Source organism: Ananas comosus, linkage group 6 (genome assembly GCF_001540865.1).
Source record: "Ananas comosus cultivar F153 linkage group 6, ASM154086v1, whole genome shotgun sequence".
NCBI classification, from domain to species: Eukaryota; Viridiplantae; Streptophyta; class Magnoliopsida; order Poales; family Bromeliaceae; genus Ananas; species Ananas comosus.
The window spans coordinates 9,403,733-9,423,240 of record NC_033626.1 but is presented as its reverse complement, the minus strand read 5'-3'; the positions used below and the strand labels follow the sequence as shown (position 1 = coordinate 9,423,240).

At 33.6% G+C, this 19,508-nt stretch overlaps 1 protein-coding gene across 6 annotated transcripts; it reads right to left on the bottom strand.

Annotated features, from left to right (window-relative positions):
* On the bottom strand, positions 356-17,162 carry LOC109711569. Of its 6 annotated transcripts, none has more exons than XM_020234701.1 (20): positions 17,024-17,162; positions 15,593-15,911; positions 14,615-14,803; positions 14,303-14,386; positions 13,036-13,095; positions 10,488-10,532; positions 9,777-9,976; positions 9,151-9,615; positions 8,447-8,573; positions 8,156-8,353; positions 7,914-8,003; positions 7,372-7,434; positions 6,371-6,445; positions 6,166-6,216; positions 5,448-5,525; positions 3,821-3,955; positions 2,752-2,859; positions 1,384-1,449; positions 1,090-1,219; positions 356-668 (listed from the first exon to the last, which is right to left on the bottom strand). In XM_020234701.1, exons 2-19 carry the CDS (start codon positions 15,893-15,895, stop codon positions 1,151-1,153), a joined length of 2,406 nt encoding a protein of 801 aa, XP_020090290.1. In that variant the 5' UTR covers positions 15,896-15,911; positions 17,024-17,162; the 3' UTR covers positions 356-668; positions 1,090-1,150. The 6 variants fall into 6 exon arrangements, with proteins under 6 accessions (XP_020090290.1, XP_020090292.1, XP_020090293.1 ...); XM_020234703.1 differs by having other exon boundaries at positions 15,593-15,908; XM_020234704.1 differs by lacking the exon at positions 17,024-17,162 and having other exon boundaries at positions 356-604; positions 15,593-16,986.

Genomic DNA, 19,508 nt, shown 5'->3' with positions numbered 1-19,508 from the left:
TATACTATTGATAGTACCAAGCCCTTGTTCATCGTAAGATCGTACTTTCTCCATTAGAAATTTCAGATCAGAGCTTTTGTTCTCAAAAGTCAAAAACTAAATTGAGCTTTGAAGTAAGTTGCACACTGGTGTGCTCCAAGAATTCATAATAATCTCTTCGCAAAATTATACTTCCACCTCCTAGCTCTCGGATTTACCATTACAACATCTTCCACCTTGGAGCCACCTCTTTTCATTTTCACATACTACAGCAAATTAGGCTTCTGCTCTCAAAGTTCAAGAAACTAAATTGAGCTTTGGAGCTAATTAGTAGAAACAAGAGAGAGAAGGACAAAAAAAGAAAAGAAAAAAAAAGAAAGACAAATGAAGAAATTCTTAATTTTTATAAACATTGAACAGAGGATATTAACTAAAAAGTTACTGTACAGGTCAGATATGAATATAGGAAACCGAAAATTTCTATCTGCATACTTCAATTTTACTGAGAATGTACCTCTCTATAAGTAAGAAATTTAGAAAAGCAAAAATAAGTGGCGTCGACGACTGCCGTTGTAACACTATTCTTGTATATTGGGCACCAGAAGCTTCTTTAGCTGCCTACTCCCTGTTGGAGGAGATAACAAGGTCTTTTATGTACAGAGAAGAGCTCTTACTGTTGATGAAAAACTCTGCTCGTGGAGTGAAAGGCATTAGAAGTCATTTTCATCTTCTTTAGCAAAGCACAAAAATAAATAAATAAATCCAAATATCAAGTGTTCGAGCTCATGCCAAATAGATCCAAATTCTTTGACCCAAAAAGAAGTATAGAGATATATTTGTATTTGGTACTGTAGGAAATATTGGATTAATTGCATAGAATGTAGAAAAAAAATTGAGAGAGAGCGTACAGAACATATATAAAAACTGTACAGACAAACTAAATTATTCAAAGGAATCATCTTTATAGCCAAAAAGTTAAAAATAATGGCTAGTAAAGCACTCCAAATCAGTTTCAAAGGATGGCTTAATCTTAGAAGATAGGAAACTTAGATTTTCTTTCCAGGGTTATACTAGGTACTGCAGAAAGAAAAGGGTCTAATATTTTCATACCTTCAAGAGATAAGCCCATGGTTCAGGTGTTTTTTGGCCACCTGAATCCTTTAGTGGTAGCTTAATCCTTCTGATAAAAGGAGAGAACAAGGTCTGTATGTACAGAAAATAGCTGGGTGTCCACGAAAAGCTGTTGGCAAGTATAAAAGAAATTTTTATTAAGAGGAAAACAAAAGTGATATTTCTTGCATTGTGTAACACATTATATGTGCATCTCGTGAGAAAACACATGTATACAATACTAATCTATCTCTGCATGTATGTTTGGGACGAGAAGGTTTATGAAGTTCATACCTTCATGAAGGGCCTGTCCCGATTAGGAAAAGAACCCAGAAAACTCTCCTTGAGAAGTAAAGAAACCTAAACAGAAGCAGATAGAAAAAGTAAGTTTACAGAATACAAAAGATATTTCTTTGTTGGGCTCAGAGTAAGGTTTTAAGTGCCCATCGGCATGGGCCGTATCCACCGTGCCGTACCGTGCCAACAAGATACCGGCACGATACAGATCTCGTGCCGATGGCACAGCTCAAAACCCTTTATTCTTTAAATTAGTAATTTCCTCAATAAAGTTCAAAAGATGTGATAAAAATACATAATAAATAGTTAGAATATTTTGTTGCTAAAGAAAATAAATATATCATGCTATTATGTGTCGGCACACAAGAATTTTTTTGACTGGCACGCATCGGCACAGCTCAGCACTCACCGTGCCGTACCATGCCGACAAATTTCCGGCACGACCCCTTGCCACGACACTTAAATCCTTGGTTCAGAGTCAGATGCTACTCTATTAATCCAAAAATACTACAACTGAGAATACAAAGAGCACTAAAATATTTCTGAAAGTACATGCAATGTAGCACTTTTGAACAAGTTAATTTAATGTCAAAAGCAAGTTATGTTCACAAGTTTAAGATGGAATAAATCATCGATCTCTATGCATGAACTCATGCACATCTTGCTTCATGCATCACCTACTCTATTCAACATCGACGTGTTTTGTAATACATTAATTGCAAGCATCATTGATGAATTAGTTAAATCTGTATGAACTCAGCAATGTTAATTCGAAGTTCACAAGAACGGTAATCACAAAGATGAACTTATTTTAAATAACTTCTAACAACATTTACTCTAATACGTAAATTCTAACAATATTTACCCAAGATATTTAGTTAGATATCCGCAAGTCAACATATGAGTTAATGCACAACACTAGATAAAATATCACATTAGGATATGTTATCAGTTTGCAACATCCTACTACGAGTATACTTTAATTAGATCACCCGCCAACAAGATAATAATGATCCCATGCATGTAGTAAAGCCACTTCAAATATGAGTCATAATTAGCATGAACCGTATGTGAAAATTTTGTTACTAGTGTAAGATAATATCATCATCACAGATGCAAAACTCTTTTGCTCAAGGTGAAACGCTAGACCTACTACTTCAGTATATCAAAGCCTATAGCAAGAGATCCATACTGTTTCATTTTGCTACTAACTTGGTCATTCACTAAGCACTATAGTCTTTCCCACTGTGTCGCCCAGCTATTAAAGTTGTATTTACTAACAACATACAGAGAGTACAATATGACAAAATAAAAAGCAGAGGAATTCATAAAGGTTCTTCGGACAAAAATATTGTTAACAACGACCTTATCACTATTGGATTGCACATTTGTGATTGTGTGAGACCGCAAATTGGAGCAAAGAGAATCAAGGTATGATCTGAGAACTGACAAGAAACCTTTAGCAGCTTCAGCCTGCAGATTTAAAAAACTTAGACGCATTACAAGGTATTAGATTATTGGTAAATGTTTAAGTACTTGAAAAAACTTGTAATTGTTTTCAGTGACATGAATAGCGAACCATCATTCGACTGTAGAGCATACAGAATGTGCAAATGGTGAAAACAACAAAGATACTAATAAACATATATTACTGAGTGAGGCTGGTATGCTTCTGGAATTACGGAGCCCTCCGTGCTTCCAAGTCGTTTTTGAATATTGGGACTTTTGAATCGACTATCAGCTCCATTAGACTTGATCTAAAGTATTTGAAGTACCTAGAAAATAAATTTTGCGACTTTTCGATATCAATTGCCTAGTCGAAGGGGCTCAAAATCAATAATTTTAATAGTCGTGGTGAACCGTTTACAAGTTTAACAGTGTAGAAATATCCAAATCACATGCAATTTTGATAGAAAACTATTTATACTATATAAAATAAAATCAATATCTTTGATCTAAAATTTAATATCATATCATCATATTTTGTAACATTTTTATTTTCAGCCACTGATTTTGAGCCCTTTTGATTACTAGGCAAATGATATCAAAAAATTGTGAAATTTATTTTCTAAGTACTTCAAATACTCTAGATCAAATCTAACAAAGCTGATCGTTGATTCGAAAGTCCCAACATCGGTAACGACTTGGAAGCACGGAGGGTTCCGTGCTTCCAGAAGCATACCAACCTCACTCTATATTACTAAAGAAATAATCTGATGTCATTAACAACAATTACAATTCAAGCATTTTGACACATAAGGTTTGCGAACGTATATATAATCCTTGCACCATAATTGTAGATGAATTTAGACATAGCAAGCTTCATTGGTAGAAAACCCAAACATATAAGGACAAGTAAAATGCAACAATGAACAGACTAAAAAGATGCAAATAAAAGAAATTTCACTGGTTACAATCTTGACCATGCAATTACCTGGACATCTGTGCATTCATAAACCGGCCGTTTTCTTGCTAGATAACTTTCACCCACAAGCTTAGCATGATATGGACGTAAAGATGAGAGCAACTCCCTTTGTCGGGGCAACTGTGGCATTGAGGATGGCTTGACCTATTTGTTTAAAAAATAAGAAGTGGTTGATTACACTTATGATACTGATGAAGAATTAATGCAGTAATTTCTTGACACCAAAATAATACGGAATGAATAAATAAAAAGAGAGAATGAACAACCGAACAATTCCAAAAGTGAAAAAAAAAAAGCATTAGAAGAGAAAGGATGCTCTCATCACAAGCACAATTATGGGTATACTATTGTAAGGGATACTCTTTATCAGACCAGCTATGTTGCATAGATACGGATACGGAGATACGGATACGACACGATACGGATACGGTGATACGGCAATTTCTAAAACTTCTAGGATACGATACGCGGGATATACTTAAATAAAATATTATTTTAAATATATTTAAATGTATGTTGATTATATGTAATGATATATTGAGAACAATTAGAATATCTAGACTATATTAAGGAATATATTTTAATATGCATTAACTTGTATAATTATTCTACATATATTCATAAAAAAAGATAATCAATCATATAAAATAATAATTCAAAAAGTATCAAACCAACTATCATTCAACTTGATCAAATGATAACAATAAATATATAGTCGCACAAACTAGATAATTAGCCATTCAATATATATGTCTGATTTGTTAGTTCTATTATTAAAATAGTAATAAAAAAATATGCTAACAATTTAATAGAGAAGGAAAAAAAAATAATATTTTCTATAGTCTTTGTTGCTTAATACTAGGTTGACAAATTAGATGGAAAAGAGTAAATACTGTGCGAAGATAGAACAAGAGGGAGCGCCTTCTACCATTCAAGAACAAAAAGATAGATGAAATGACAAATTGAACAGATATTGGTGTTTTTCTCACTCTTTTCCTTCTTTCCAATAGGTTTGGACGTGAGCTTTTAAAAAAATTTTAAGTTTCAATCATTTTAGACCAAAAAAGAACCGGGCCGTGTCCCCCCCGTATCCCCCCGTATCCCTCACGTATCCGATATTTTTTTATTTTTTAAAAATGCCAGATACTTTATTCCCGTATCGGACACGTATCGGGCGCGTATCGGACGCGTATCGGTATCCGATACGTATCCGATACGGATACGGCATGAAATTTGAAGTATCCGTGCTTCATAGCAGACCAGTAGAACTACAAGCTCTATGAGTTACAGGAATAAAGAAATTCTAGCCCAGTGAATTGGATTTGACAAAGTTCTAAAGACATCAACACTAGCATGTCTAAGTAACTTGTATCACATTTTAGTATTAGACTGACGTCAGCACAAAATAAACTTGAAAGCAATACAAACTCCAACTGTGAAATAAATCTGGCAAATAGCTACAGAAGAACTTGGATGCAAGAATTCATAAATATTTCTTGAAAATTTGTTCTATCATGGAATTCATATTCATAATCATTTCTAAAAAAAAGGCAAGAAAGTAAAGAAAATCATAATTAGAATGGAGTCTCTGGATAACGATAATGACAAAAGCAGTGGTAATGAGGTTAACGCAAACCTGATTCTTGTTAGCATCTACAAGTACAACATTTGCCAACTTTGACTGTACATCAGCTGTCTTGTTCTTAACGCCAACCTAAACATGCAATTTTTTCTTCATTAGAACTACAGCAGCCAGCCGAAATGGAACAGAATTTAAGAAGAAGACTGAGAAAAAGAAACAATAATGATAGAAAGACAGGTGTTTTGGAGAAAACAAAAGAAACATCCTTAACTTCTTCCAAATGGCATGACTAACATACCATTCGAGCTTTTTACCATTCGAGCAAAATAAAAGTACATAGGCTACCTCCATAACTAGTTTATTTTTTCAGTATATTCTAGCTTGCTAAAATCATAAAGCAAACAGGTATCCTAATATGTACTTCACTGAGATTATGCCAAGGAAATATATACTGATCAGAACAGCTACGTCATAAATGAGAAGACAAATGTATGTTATCTTCACACTTATTCCTTTTTTTTTTATTGGATTTGCTGAGATTTCCAACTTGTTAACAAATTTTATAGTTCCAGATGAAACCAATTAGCCAACTGAAAATGGTTTGACAGTCAAGGACTCCGGTTTTGAACAGAGAATACATTTTAGTTTCAAGCGCACAGACAGAACTGTGGCGAGCTATTCCTCATCACATAAATAGTGGACTAAGAACGTACATTCATTTGAGATAAATCATACCAAACCGAAGAGAATTTCGGTATGCATAGAAACTCACTATGTATGGAACAGGTGCATCCAGAAACTCCAGCATGTCATCTGGCAAAACCTATATTATAAATGTAAATTCACTCAGTAGTAGTAAACAGTCTATAATGACATGCAAATGCTGACAAGGGTATCCGAGTGCACATATTAAATAAAAGATACGAGATTGTTTTATTGAAATAGTAGACTTTCAAAAGGCAAGAAAGAATACTCACTGGCATAAGTAGGCTCTGCCACTGATATGGTCGTATTAATGGTATTACTGACAAAACTGAAGCAGATAATATTCCCTGTGCACCAAAAATGAGCCAGAACTTAGTACTAATAGCCACTCTTGACAATACTAAGACTTCTTGACAAGATTAAGCCAAATGAGTAATAAATTAATGAAAAGACGGGGACAATCTACACCATATGTTCCCTTAAAATCTAGCAATCATGCTGCACTGTAGATATATATTACATCAATTGGGACAGAGAACGCTCCTTGGCTCCTTGTCAACTAGAAGCCAAAAAAAGAGTAATTCATAATCTTTATAACAGTAAATAAGGGAAAAACGCAGCCAGAATGAATATAAAGGATTTTCTGGCTAGCGGTCAAATTCAGTAGATAACTAAAACTATCATTGTTTATGCTATTTGATTGGCCCACTTTTTTCTACTAAAATCATAAGATAACTTGCATAACGGTTTAGTTTATGGTTTTATTTTTCAGCACATATGAATTTTATATCACAACAGCAGAAAAGATGCTGAACTTCTCAACATTCCCTGTCAGAACCAATGATATTATTACTACGACCTCAGCCTTCATATATTAGTGCTTTCTTGATGGCCTTTTCAGGCAAAATGTATGTATTTATAAGCACACAGTCATACGCTACATTTACACAGGAAAACCTGCATAGTGGTAGCACTTTCTCTAGCAGTTCCTGAATATAACAATTAACAAACATTGAAAGCTTACTCTACTTCAACACATAAATGAATATTTGATAGTGTAGAGAAAATCATAAATATAGGCACCCAATTCACGCTCGTTAGAACTATCGCTGGATATTGAATCTGGTTATGTCCTTGTGATCAACATAAATGCATGCTTTAATGCATGTCTTCAATAAATGAAAATAAAAAGTTAAAAAATTATTTACATTTAAATAAGAGTGGGAAAGCCATCATGTTACAAGAAAAAGGAAAAGTAACGAGGCAACAATACCATATTAGAGCAAATGACAACAATTTGTTTCTCTAATAGTGCTGCAGCAAACAAAGTCAATACCTGTCCACATCAAAATGTCAAGTCAATATAGGTGAAACAACTTTAGCAATCCAATAAGGTGAAGCATATCCAAACATTTGATCAATATATGAAGAAGACTTTAATGCTATAAAGATATATTTGTAATGTTTGACTCTATTTGCAATGTTTGACTTCTCCATCTAAATTGATAGTGCACTGGCCATCATTACTAAATAAAAAGAATATGCTAAATGCCAAATATGCAATTGAAGGTTTTATTGCCAGAAAGTAAAATAAAAGCGTGCGGTTTAAATTGCTGTGATAGTCCCTATGATCATCATTCCATTGTCTTGTTTCCCTCTTTTCTTTAATGTGAGTGTTTAGTGGAAGAAGTGGAGGATCATCAGCAAAATACAACAAAGTTGAAAATAATAATAATAATAAAGTTTGATATACAGTTATACTATGGTAATGTATAAGGGAATCCTCCAAATCAGGTCAGAAAGAAGACTCCGTACATTCTCAAGCCTCAAGCACCCACATAAGCATGCAATGGTCCATACAGATAAAGCAGTTGATTCCTCCTCGGCTAGAAGAGCATTATTTACCTGAAAAGACAAGAAGAAGACAAGTTTAGTTTTTCTTTTCTTAGGGTAATAAATTGAACCCTTGAATAAAAAAAAAGGAAAATTCTGATAAATATTTTGCCCTTTGCACTAAAAATTGAAAAACTTTTAAAAAAATGATAGCATCTATGCACCTCAGCCACCTCGAAGCTTGTACTGCAAGACCTAACATCAATCTGAGAACCAGCAATAGAAAGAGTTGTCTCGCCAGGCCTATTAAACTCCAAAGGATGCAAGTGCTCTAAGGGCTGGAAGGCAAGTGATGAACCTCTGCGAGGGCATTTTAACCGGTAATACTCGCAAATCACTTGTAAAGACCCATGATTATTTGCCTAAAAAATTTGAAGTAAACATATCAACTAAAATTTGCATATGTGGGTAAACAAATAGTTTCGCATTCTTCAGCTTTAATGATATGAGTGAACCTTGGCCCATTCCAAGATGTTGTTGTGAGCATCTGAATCTTCATGACCAATGGAAGATGGCTCTTCATGGTCGGTATCATGAATATCACTCCTGAAGTTTCTGTCTTCACAGGGGGAACCCTGGAAACTGCATGTAATAATGTCATTTCTAATTCATCACACTAAAGTCTGTCTTTAATTGCATGCTAATATTAAAGAAACCACATATTTACAGTATAATTCCACAAATATATGTAACTGAATTTCTCCTATTTCAATGAAGTATTTTTTACAAAAAGATATTGTGTAGCAGTGAAATCATCTTGAGATAAATGCTATGTCCGGAAGATACTTAGAACCCATACCGTTCTCCTTACTTTTAGCTGCATAAATCACCATTATTTTCCATTTTAACCAATATGAAAGACCCATCACAAAGTAACAGTCCAATTAAAATGACAGTTCTGAGTGAGTGTTTCAAGACAATAATAACTTGTAGCAATTTCGTATGGAGTAGCTACTCTCAAGACTTGAACCAACAAGCTTAGATGCAAGCCCAAACTTTTACCAGTGTGCCAAGCCTATGCCATAATGGAAAATTTATATGCCCATTTTAATTCACATAAAATATTTTAATTGTCATAAAGGAGCTCTTGACATATCATTTTTTTTTTCCTTTTCAATGCAACTTTTTCTTTTTTTGGTACCCAGCAAAGAGAACATACCTTGCAGAAGAATCAGAGCTCTCGTACACATGGCAGCGCAGAAGAGGCAAAACATCATCAGTTATTCGAACATCAGATTGGTTGTCACCTGAATTTTCTTCAACAAAATTATCACAATCACCTGGAGCAACGACCCCAGTTTCACTTCCAGTTACATCCTCTCCTCCTTGATTAATTTCATTATTATTTTCATTCTCAATGACTTTCTTGGAATCTAGTTCCCATTCAAGTGGTTGGTCTTCCACCAAACTTCTATTATCTAAAATTCTTTTAGGTGAAGATTCTTCGATACTCAATTCAGCAGAGTTGGTCTGGTCTACTGCATCATCAGCAAAGTATTGCTCCTCTTTTGGACTATCAGTTAGTTTATCAGTACCATCATCCTCATTGGTTTCTTTTGAAGACAGCAAATTTAGCATGTCAACGCCTTTTGTTAGCAATTCCAACCTTTCCTCAATGAATATACTACAAATGAAGAAACAACGGAATTATTAAAGACATAAAATTGTACAGTGAATAGTTTCACCAGTAATAAATCACAATCTACGGATCAAAGAATCGCCAACAATTATGGAACAGAACACATGAACAATGATTTAGGATTTTCAGCAAAAAGCAGAAGTTACCTCCTGAGTACACCAAAATGTAAATCAAAGAATGGAAGCTTCGAGAGTAGACAATAGCACCGTGGTGTAGTTACTATGTAACGGCTCAAGGATGAAAAGGAGGGCTTCTCTCCCAAAAGCATGGAAACCAAGTTGGAAGGTTTCTGTACAATTTCTTCAACTAATACGCAGCATCCATATAGGGTTGAATCATCAGGCACCTGAGTCATCAAAGTTCTAGTAAAATTGCCGCAGGCTGTCTGCCATACTGATGAAAAAAGAAATTATGCGCTCACATAAAGACGAGTTTATAATGATGGATTTTAATAAATTTGAGAGTTAAGCATAGTTTCATGCCCGCAAGCCACAGGTAAACCTCATTTAAATGTGAAAAACATAGTTTCATGCCCACTTACCACCTTTTGGTGTATTTTAAAAAAATTCTATTAAATTAGATTTTAAGGAAAAAAAAAACAGACCAACTTCTTGAAGAGGTTTTACAAGAATTGGCACTATAAGGGAAAGATTCACTCAACTTTCATACAAAATTGCAAATAAAAAGAAATACTAACACTTCGACATTTAGTCATACACGGTCATCGTAGCAGCAAAAGACCAAAAGCAGATATAAGAAACAGAATACAAGTCATAACGACTCCATATATATAGAGTAGCCAAAACATCTATAAGAGATGAGCAAGATGTTGACAACAACGGCATGGTTAGCCATACCTGTAGACGGAATACAAAAGACTGGCTGCTTTCCTTAAACTGCTCCTGTAAAGGACATTGTGTATCATAAGATGCACGATTTAGAAACAGAAAAAGGAGAATTTAAAGAATTATTGAACATCCAAGATGCAAGATTGTCTTTTCACATATATCACCAAGTTGCAACACCTTTTCATGCCCTGCGGAATATTCTTTACGCCCAAAAATACTCCCACCAAGTTTTATATGAATTTTATCAATAGCATGCTATAGTCAAAATCTCAAAGATCAAGCCAACTCATACAATTGGATGTATGCAAGGATGGACTTAGAGTTTAGACCGGCTTGAGATATTGTTCAGTATGTAAACAAGGATTAAAAAGGTTACTAAAGGTCTCGGTTATTTAGATAAATACATGAATTGGGAACGAAAAGAAGAGCTCTCTTTATTTTGGGGGTTTTGTGGGGCCCACATGTTTTTTTTTTAATTGAGGGTTAATTGCACCATTAGTCCCAACCTTTGCACCGTTTTTATTTTAGTCCCTAATATATATTTTTTTTGCAATCAGGTTCTCACTTCTTCTTGATTTCATTGCGACTACATCCCAACTGTTAAAAGAGGTATTAAAAATAACGAAATTACCATATTAGCGCCTACTTGGCTTTCTTTTCTATGTCAGTTTTGATCATAGTTAGTTAATTCAGATTCGGCAAAAATTCGGTACGGGTATAATTCGGATAAAATTCGTCTTCTAATTTTTAAATTCGTTGAAAAATACGGCTAAAAAACGGATTCGCCAATTATTCGGATACGTGATTTATACGGATATTATACATTCACAAAATAAAAATTCAGAATCAAAAATTCGGCTATTAAATTAAGTTTTTTTTCTCTCAAGATTTATGCTATTAGCATGAATACTCATATTTCTTAAGAATATAAGAATAAAGAGCTACAAATTAATCTAATTAAGTAAAAAAAATAGCAAACTATATTATGCGTCAAAATAAATAAATAATTAAGCAAATAAGAGATTAAGATAGTCCATAAGAGATTAAACCTTTTTGNTTTTTTTTTTTTCTTTTTCTGTTTTGCGTGAGGCGAACGTTTGGAAAGGCCTTTTTTTCTTCTGTATTGGGCTAGCCGTGAGGCCCGTGACCCACGACCGAGAGCGCGAGAGCCGAACCGTCTTTTTGGGCGAATAATTCGGCGCTCGCGAATTATTCGCGAATAAGTATTTTTGACCAAAAAAACGCGCTTCTTTCCGAATTTTTCGGAAAAATGTAAATACGGCTGTTTAATTTGTTTCTTAAAAAATTCGCGAATAATTCGCGAATTAATTAACAAAGGTTTTGATTCCTATACTTTGCATCTTTTTTTATTTTATTCCTCAAAAATAAAAATAAAAATTTTTGAATTTAAATTTAAAATTACTATTAAAATTACAAATTTAAACTAACCAAAAATTAGAATTTTGAATTTGAATTTAAAGTTTAAATTTGAATTGAAATTTAAATTTTAAACTTGAATTTTAAATTGAATCTTACTTTTGATTTTGATATTTGAATTTGCATTTAAAATTTGAGTTTCCCCTTATTTTGGGGGTACACTAATTGGGAACCCAAAAAAGATCTCCCCTTATTTTGGAGGGTTGTGGGGTCTGCATATAATTTTTTAAAGGATTAATTGCACATTGGCCCCAACGTTTCCACTATTTTTTATTTTAGTCCTTAACCCCTAAACTTTGCATGTTTTTCACTTTAGTCTCAAAAAGTAAAAATTCAAAATTTTAAATTTAAATCCGAAAATAATCTTAAAATTAAAATCTTTATATATCTATCTATCTATAATCTATAAAGAAAATACATAAAAGAAAATTTAGGAATCAAATACTTTATTAGTTGTATCTGTAGTGATAAAAGTTAACGAGGGCTTTCTTTTATCGTCAGCGACGACAGTGAGAATGCTACTGCCAATGCTACCAAAGACAGTGCTCTCACTTCAATTAATTTTTTTATATTTTTTTTATTTGTAAATTCTACGCTGATGATAATAAAAAATTATTATACATTTTTTAATATTACAATGAGCTTTTCTTTTATTTTAAACTGGTTTATTTATTTTTTTATTTGGCTGCCCGCCCGCATTGCGCGGGTTCCTTAACTAGTATAAGGATAATTTAGAAGTAATTTGACCTTAGAGAACCGCCCAATACATAAGGGTAAATTTTTGGAATTTCAGTCAGCTTGTGAAGTGCTTGATCCGCAAGTTCCACCAATGTGGGGGGACTAAAGACACTTTCAGCAGCATCACAAATTGGCATTTTGAAGCTATTTACGGAGATCCTGTTTATGGTCAATGTACTGAAGGGAAGTTAGAATGCTTATTAGAGAACCATTTACGTGAAAAACTAGTTCTGTTCTGCATCGGCATGTGTATGCTGAGAAATTTAGAGGGCCATATACATGAAGATAAAGTTAATAAACAAATACACTAATTGATACAAAGGTATATTTATATTTATATATAGGACATCAACAGAGGAAGTTGTAAGGGAAAAATAATTACCTGCCCTAGAAGTATTTCGTTCAACTCACTTAATGAAGGGGTTCTTTCCACTGCATGAACCTAATATCAAGAACAAACACCATAGATAAATTTTCTGAACTTCATTCTGAATTAGTTTAGTTATATAACAGCTAGAAGAAGAGAGTATTAGGAGATGAAAACAGAGATGGTAAAAATGTACGTAGACCCCTCAACTATAGGCCATTCTGAAATGGCCATCTGAACTATATTATTTTTATTGGCACTACCTCAACCTTTAATTATATTGAATCAAGCAAATTTAGCCAATTGAATTTGGGGATTTTACTATAACAAATTGGAATAGCTGATGGCTAATAGCTAATAGAAACATTAAATTTTACAAAATTTTTGACTTAAAGTAACTGGAATAACTAAAATAAAAAGAAAAGTTCACAGGTTGCAATCAAAAAAATTATAGTTAAGGGATGCATTTCAGAATGGCCTGTAGTTTGGGGGTCTCCATAAATCTTTACCAAAAGAGAAAAAGATCTGTAAAATCAGTATAGAACTGTCAAACCTGTATATATCTATGCACAAAACACACACACAAACAAAGCCATGAGCCCATGAGCAGGTAGGGACACACGGGTAAAAGTATTACTTCAAAACATGTTCCATTATAATGCGATGTCTACATCAACCTTTAAAGGGATATCCACAGAGGGACTATCGACATCACAAATTATAAAAAGCATGCTAATTTCACTACCTTGGATGTATGAAAGGGATTTACTCTATCATCTTGTCTGTAGTACAATCAATCGACGAGGTTTTCATCAAGATTTAGTTATTCCAAATAACCAACTGCAACTAAACCACCTATATACTTCGAATAGTTGTTCATCAATATTTTGATGTTTTCACAATAAGAAGATATAAAATAGAAAAAAATTCTTCAAATCCAAATTCTATATAGCATGAAAATGAACAAATATAATAAATCATTAAGATAAAACGATGCAGATAGCAGTTAACTAAAGAGCCTGCCTAGCTATCTAGGATTTCCAACCAAGATTTGCCCATCGTTTGACAACTCTGAATTTAATATATTAACAACTCAACCATCAAAATACAATCATTAAAGAAAAGTAGTTCTATACATACTAAGTGGTCTGCTTCACATGAAAAATCACACATCTATTGCTGAAACATTAAAATAGAAGGTCCACAGCAGCTACTGCCGTAAAGTAGTAAAATAGAGAACACAAGTAATAAGAAGATCGTGCTACAAGATGAAGAGCAAAACCTGAATGCCTGCAGGAAAGCAGAAAGAGAGGAGATCCTTATATTTAAGTGGAAGGCGTTTTTCTGGAGGATATGCAAATAGAACCTAAAAAAAGAAAATAAATATCAGAAGTATATACAAAGAAGTCAGTAATAACACTTTGTACTGAAAAGCAGATTCGAAAGGGTAGTAAATGAGAAACCAGAAAGTAAGGGCAATTGTCAGACTGAGACCTTATAAAGTCACTGCAAATATTCATGGAGTATCAGTTGATTAAAGTAACTTACATATACTATATGCTATTCTAAAATTAATTCAAAACTGAACTATCACCTGAGGTTCGAGACTTGGTGCGGCATGAACTTGTTGATGGTTACCGAGTATGTTTCTTGGTTTCTTCATGTCATCATCCTCTCTCCCAGTGACAAGCTTTTCAAGATCTCGGACATCTGTATTAGGATGAAGTCCAACGATAACCATGCTCTCAAAAATTCTTGATGGTTCCTTCACAGACTTACAATCCTGCTCAGTAGAGAACTTTGAGATGTGTCATACATAAACAAATGCCGAACACATATATTAATTAATGCAGAGAATAAGGTAAAATGTACAGACCTTTTCTGAACTACAGGATAGTTTAACCAGTATCTGAACTTAAAAAAGGTTTTGCATTTCCTACTCAACCTTAAAGTCATTTTGATTTAAGCACCTCTCTGTCGAAAGTAATTAATATTCTTTTACTTGTATGACAGAATTTTCTGTTACTTAGAGGGAATATTCAATTACTTTTTTGGTGAATCACGTTAAGATCTAACAAAATGCAGCAGAATTTCTGCAAGCAAAATAACAACAACATCAAGTAGTACAATCAGAAATTTGAAAGTTTAGGCCATGTTGGGATCGTTGCTGGTTTTTCTTTTTCCGTAACTGGAATATTTAAATTAAAAAGTGTATGAGTGTGATCCTTGCATCCAAGACATTTGTTTGGCCACAGAAGACAAAAACTTTGAAGTAACATTTGTTCTTGCTTCTTTGATTTTTCTGAAGCTGTTGTCATCCCTCAGCAGGTCGGGATGCCTTGTAAGCTAACCACCCATAACAATAATGAAAAAGCCCACTTGCTGGCATATGCAATTATATAGAATTTTGTGTTTAAGAAAACAAAAAAATGGCAATGATGTCAAATAAGGCCTTAGGTAGTCATTTCGAAATGCACTCTAATTCAGGTAATGTCTATATAAGCATCAAGAAATAAAGAAGTGCAAATATATCCAGAAAAATGCCAAACTCAGAGAATGAAATTAGTATTACCGTTGACTTTAGATGGAACCTTGCCCACTGACGCTTCTGGCGAGTAAGTACCTCAGGATTGTAAGTTCCCTTCACTTCGGGTGGAGGAGAGTAACCCTTAATCATCTTTGTGACTTGGTTGCGCAGTTTCTGAAGGTTGCTATTACTAGTGTCATCTCTCAATGAGTAGACTACAGATGGTCGTGGCGATTGAACAGTTGCAGCTGAAGTGGCAGCGAAAAATGCTCTTGTGGCATCTTCAGTGGCTTGCATGAAAAATGAAGCACCCCATCCAAGACTGTCGGAGCTCGCATTCTTATCCATCTTGCCTTTAGCCCTGCTAATAATATAAGAAATGAGGGAATGAATCCCTACTGCTTTGGTAGACAAAGTTTTCTTTTCCTTTTTTTTGTCATCTGAAAGGAAATTTATAACAAATCTACCCACTTAATCTGTCAGAAAAGGGCATGAGATGAGAACGACAACAGCAATAAGCCAAAAAGTTTAGATTCATATGAAAAGAGCAAGCAATATGTATAGATTGGACATGCTTAGGGTGAAACCATTGTGCCTCTTCAAGGTAAAGTCTTTTGAACATATCATAAGCACAATTGTCTTGGTAATCTAATCTCATCTCTCGAAGAGGAGAGATGTGTTATGTAATGTCTACAAGAATTTTATGTACAACTAAAGTATCTAGCACTTGATACAGATTACATACACTTAAATAACAGATTCCTGTTAAGGCACTCATACAGTTACTTTAATCCCCATATGAATACAACAAGCTAAGATTTATTTAGCTTTAAGGTTCTTACAACTCCACAGAAACTGTTTCCAATAGAACTTTGCAATATCCATTTTGTACATAAAACTGGGATTTTAAAAGATTTAATGGGGAAACTAAAAATTAAATTAAAAAATGAAAACTAATTCAAGCCAATTTATATAGACGGGAGGTATATCTAATAAAATATGAGCCCACTTATTGTATACATCGAAATTCTCCCATTGAACATCAAAAGAACAAGAAAATGGTCATTTACTTCTTCAATTGAACAAGAAAAACAACAGAGTATCCAAAAATTTAAAAATTAAATCCTTTTTTAAGCCACTTAGCACCTACTGGCGAGCTTCGAAGCAGAATTAAACCACTGCAAAGCATAAAGATTTGATCTTTCCACAAAAATCCCAATTAGTTAAAAGAAAATTAGCAAAAAAACAATGATAATCGATACTACAAATAAAACAAAATTTTCATAGATTCGAGAGCGTATCCTCTCCAAAAGCTCTTCGATTCGCGGGGAGTAGAGTACGACCGCGAGCATATTCGACACGAAATCAAAAGAGGAACCCGAAAAATAAGGAAAAATCTAAACAAAAACCAATCAAAAATTCCAAACAAATAAGGCAAAAAAAATTAAAAAAAAATATATATATATATATATATACCTGATAATAAATTAGGAAGAGGATTCTCTCAAAAAAAAAATATAGGAAGAGGAGAAGGGTCTCGGTAGCCGCCGAGGGTTTCTCTCTCTCTCTCTCTCTCTCTCTCTACAACTCTCCCGGGAGTGCTCCACCCCCAGAAGAAACAAGGGAGAAAAATAAAAATAAAAAAAAAATAAAATGATAGCATACGTAGATTATTATTTTATTATTATTATTATTATTATTATTATTATTCGCGTAAACAATTCGTGAAGCGTTAGGGTATTTACCCTACAATGCAGGGTAGTATTAAACGGTGATTCGACGGGTCTGATTTGGTGACACGTGGCGCTCCTCGTGGGGCCCATGGAGAGTACACGACGGGTGAGTTCGCATGTGCTAATTGCGCAATGTGTGGTGCGTGTCTATATTCTATAACTGTTTCATACGGATAAGCTGGTTCGGTCACATCACCTGTCAACTTCATTGACCAACATGAGTGTACATTTCGGGCGCAGGTTTGGTGAAGGACTAGTAGGTTTAGGGTGTGTTTGATTGATTGGCTCCAAAATTATTTTTCCATTTGGATCTATTTGGTTCAAACATATTTAGTTAATTCCGATTCGACAAAAATTCGATATGAATATATTACGCATAAAATTTATATTCTAATTTTTAAATTCGTTAAAAAATTCGGTTTAAAAATTATATTCGGTATACAATATAAAATATAAGATATAAAATATAAGATAATCTATATTTAAATATAAAAATTATAAATTTTTTGTTCAGATTTTTAATAATTCGCGCATAATTTGCGAATTATTCGGCTAGTCCAAAAATTCGCGAATAATTTATTTTTTTTGAAAAAAATTCGTAAATGGACCGTTTAATTAGAATTTTTAATAATTCGCGAATTAACTAACAAAGAGTTCAATATGAGTAGATTTTGGATTAAAATAAAGTTTTGACTTTTTAGAAGCGTGATTTTTTTAGTACCAATTGTTGAAATCGATTATATAATATAGATCTAAAATATAACAAAGTAATATGAAGAAGAAATATTGAAGGAGAAAGAAAACTAAATTAATACTTTATTAATTAGAAGACTAATTCATGCGGCCTCATTATACTCTCTATTACACTGGGCAATATTAGGGTTAATTCCTAAGTATAAATCTTAAATCAATACCAATCATAAAAGATTTAAACTTATCTCTAATTATATATATTGAAATTTAAGTTTGGATTATTATTCTAACAGAGTTTAATTAGAGTTCATGTATGTGATAATTATTTTACCTTTACTGTTTGTTTTTATAGCCGTAGAAGTGAAGTTCTACCAATTCTACTAAATGACATAAAAAGTGCAGTTTTCTATTTTCTCTGTTTATTTTACTGAAACTTATTTAATCTCCACACCCATAGTAAACTTACCTCGTACTTTTCATTTTCAACTAGTTTGTTTCATCGTAAGCAAATTTTAGTTTGAATTAGAGTTCATGTGTAATATTTTTACCTCTGCTATTTGTTTTTATAACTATGGAAGCGAAGTTCTGTTAATTTTACTATTTGATTGGTAAAAAATGAAAAATGTAAAAATTGCAATTTCCCACTTTTTCTGTTTGTTTTATCGAAAATTGTTCAATTTCCACACCTCTAATAAACTTACCTCCTATATGATATTATTGACTCTTAATAAATAATAAATTATAATATAATAAATAAAAAATAGTATAATTATATTTCTATATAATTATGATATAAAATTTAAAATATTATATTTTTTTGTATATAAATTATAATAATGCAACAATAAAATTCCAAAGTCAAAGAAATATTAACATCCAACAAGTTAATTTTCATCGTATTTTAAATGTACAAATTAAAACTTAGCCAATTTGCATACAAAATTCACAATTTTTGAGCTTTTGTAAAATTGGGCCGTCTTTTTCAATTTTGTGCATTCGGTCCGAATTTTCAGTAAACTAACCAAAATACCCTTATTACTTTTGCTCTCTCCTCTTTTTTTTTCACTCGTTTATTATTTTTCTCTCTCCGAAGAAGGCAGCGGAGGCAAAGGCAGAGGAGAAAACAGCCCGCCTCGTCTCTCACCCTCATGCCCTTCCCCTCGTCCGTGCACCCTTCGCCTTCCTCGCCTCCGACCCCGCTGAGGCAGCACTGCGACTTCCTTTTTTTTTTCCTCACCGACCTTCCTCTACCGTCTTCGACGATGATGCCTCTTTTGCCCTCTCCCTCTCTCTCCTCCTCCACCACTTCTAGCCGATCAGAACCGCATGTAACTGCTTGCGGTTACCGTAACTTCCTTCAATTGGCGCGATACATTTTTCCGGTGCTCTTGATACACGACCGAATAGATGCTTTTGAAGGAAATATTCGCACCTAAATCTCATCCGCGCCTAATTGGCTCAACAATTGCTCCCTCGGCAGCTTTCAAAGTAACACTTCGGTAGCTGGCGTGATCTGAGATATGATTACTTTTCAA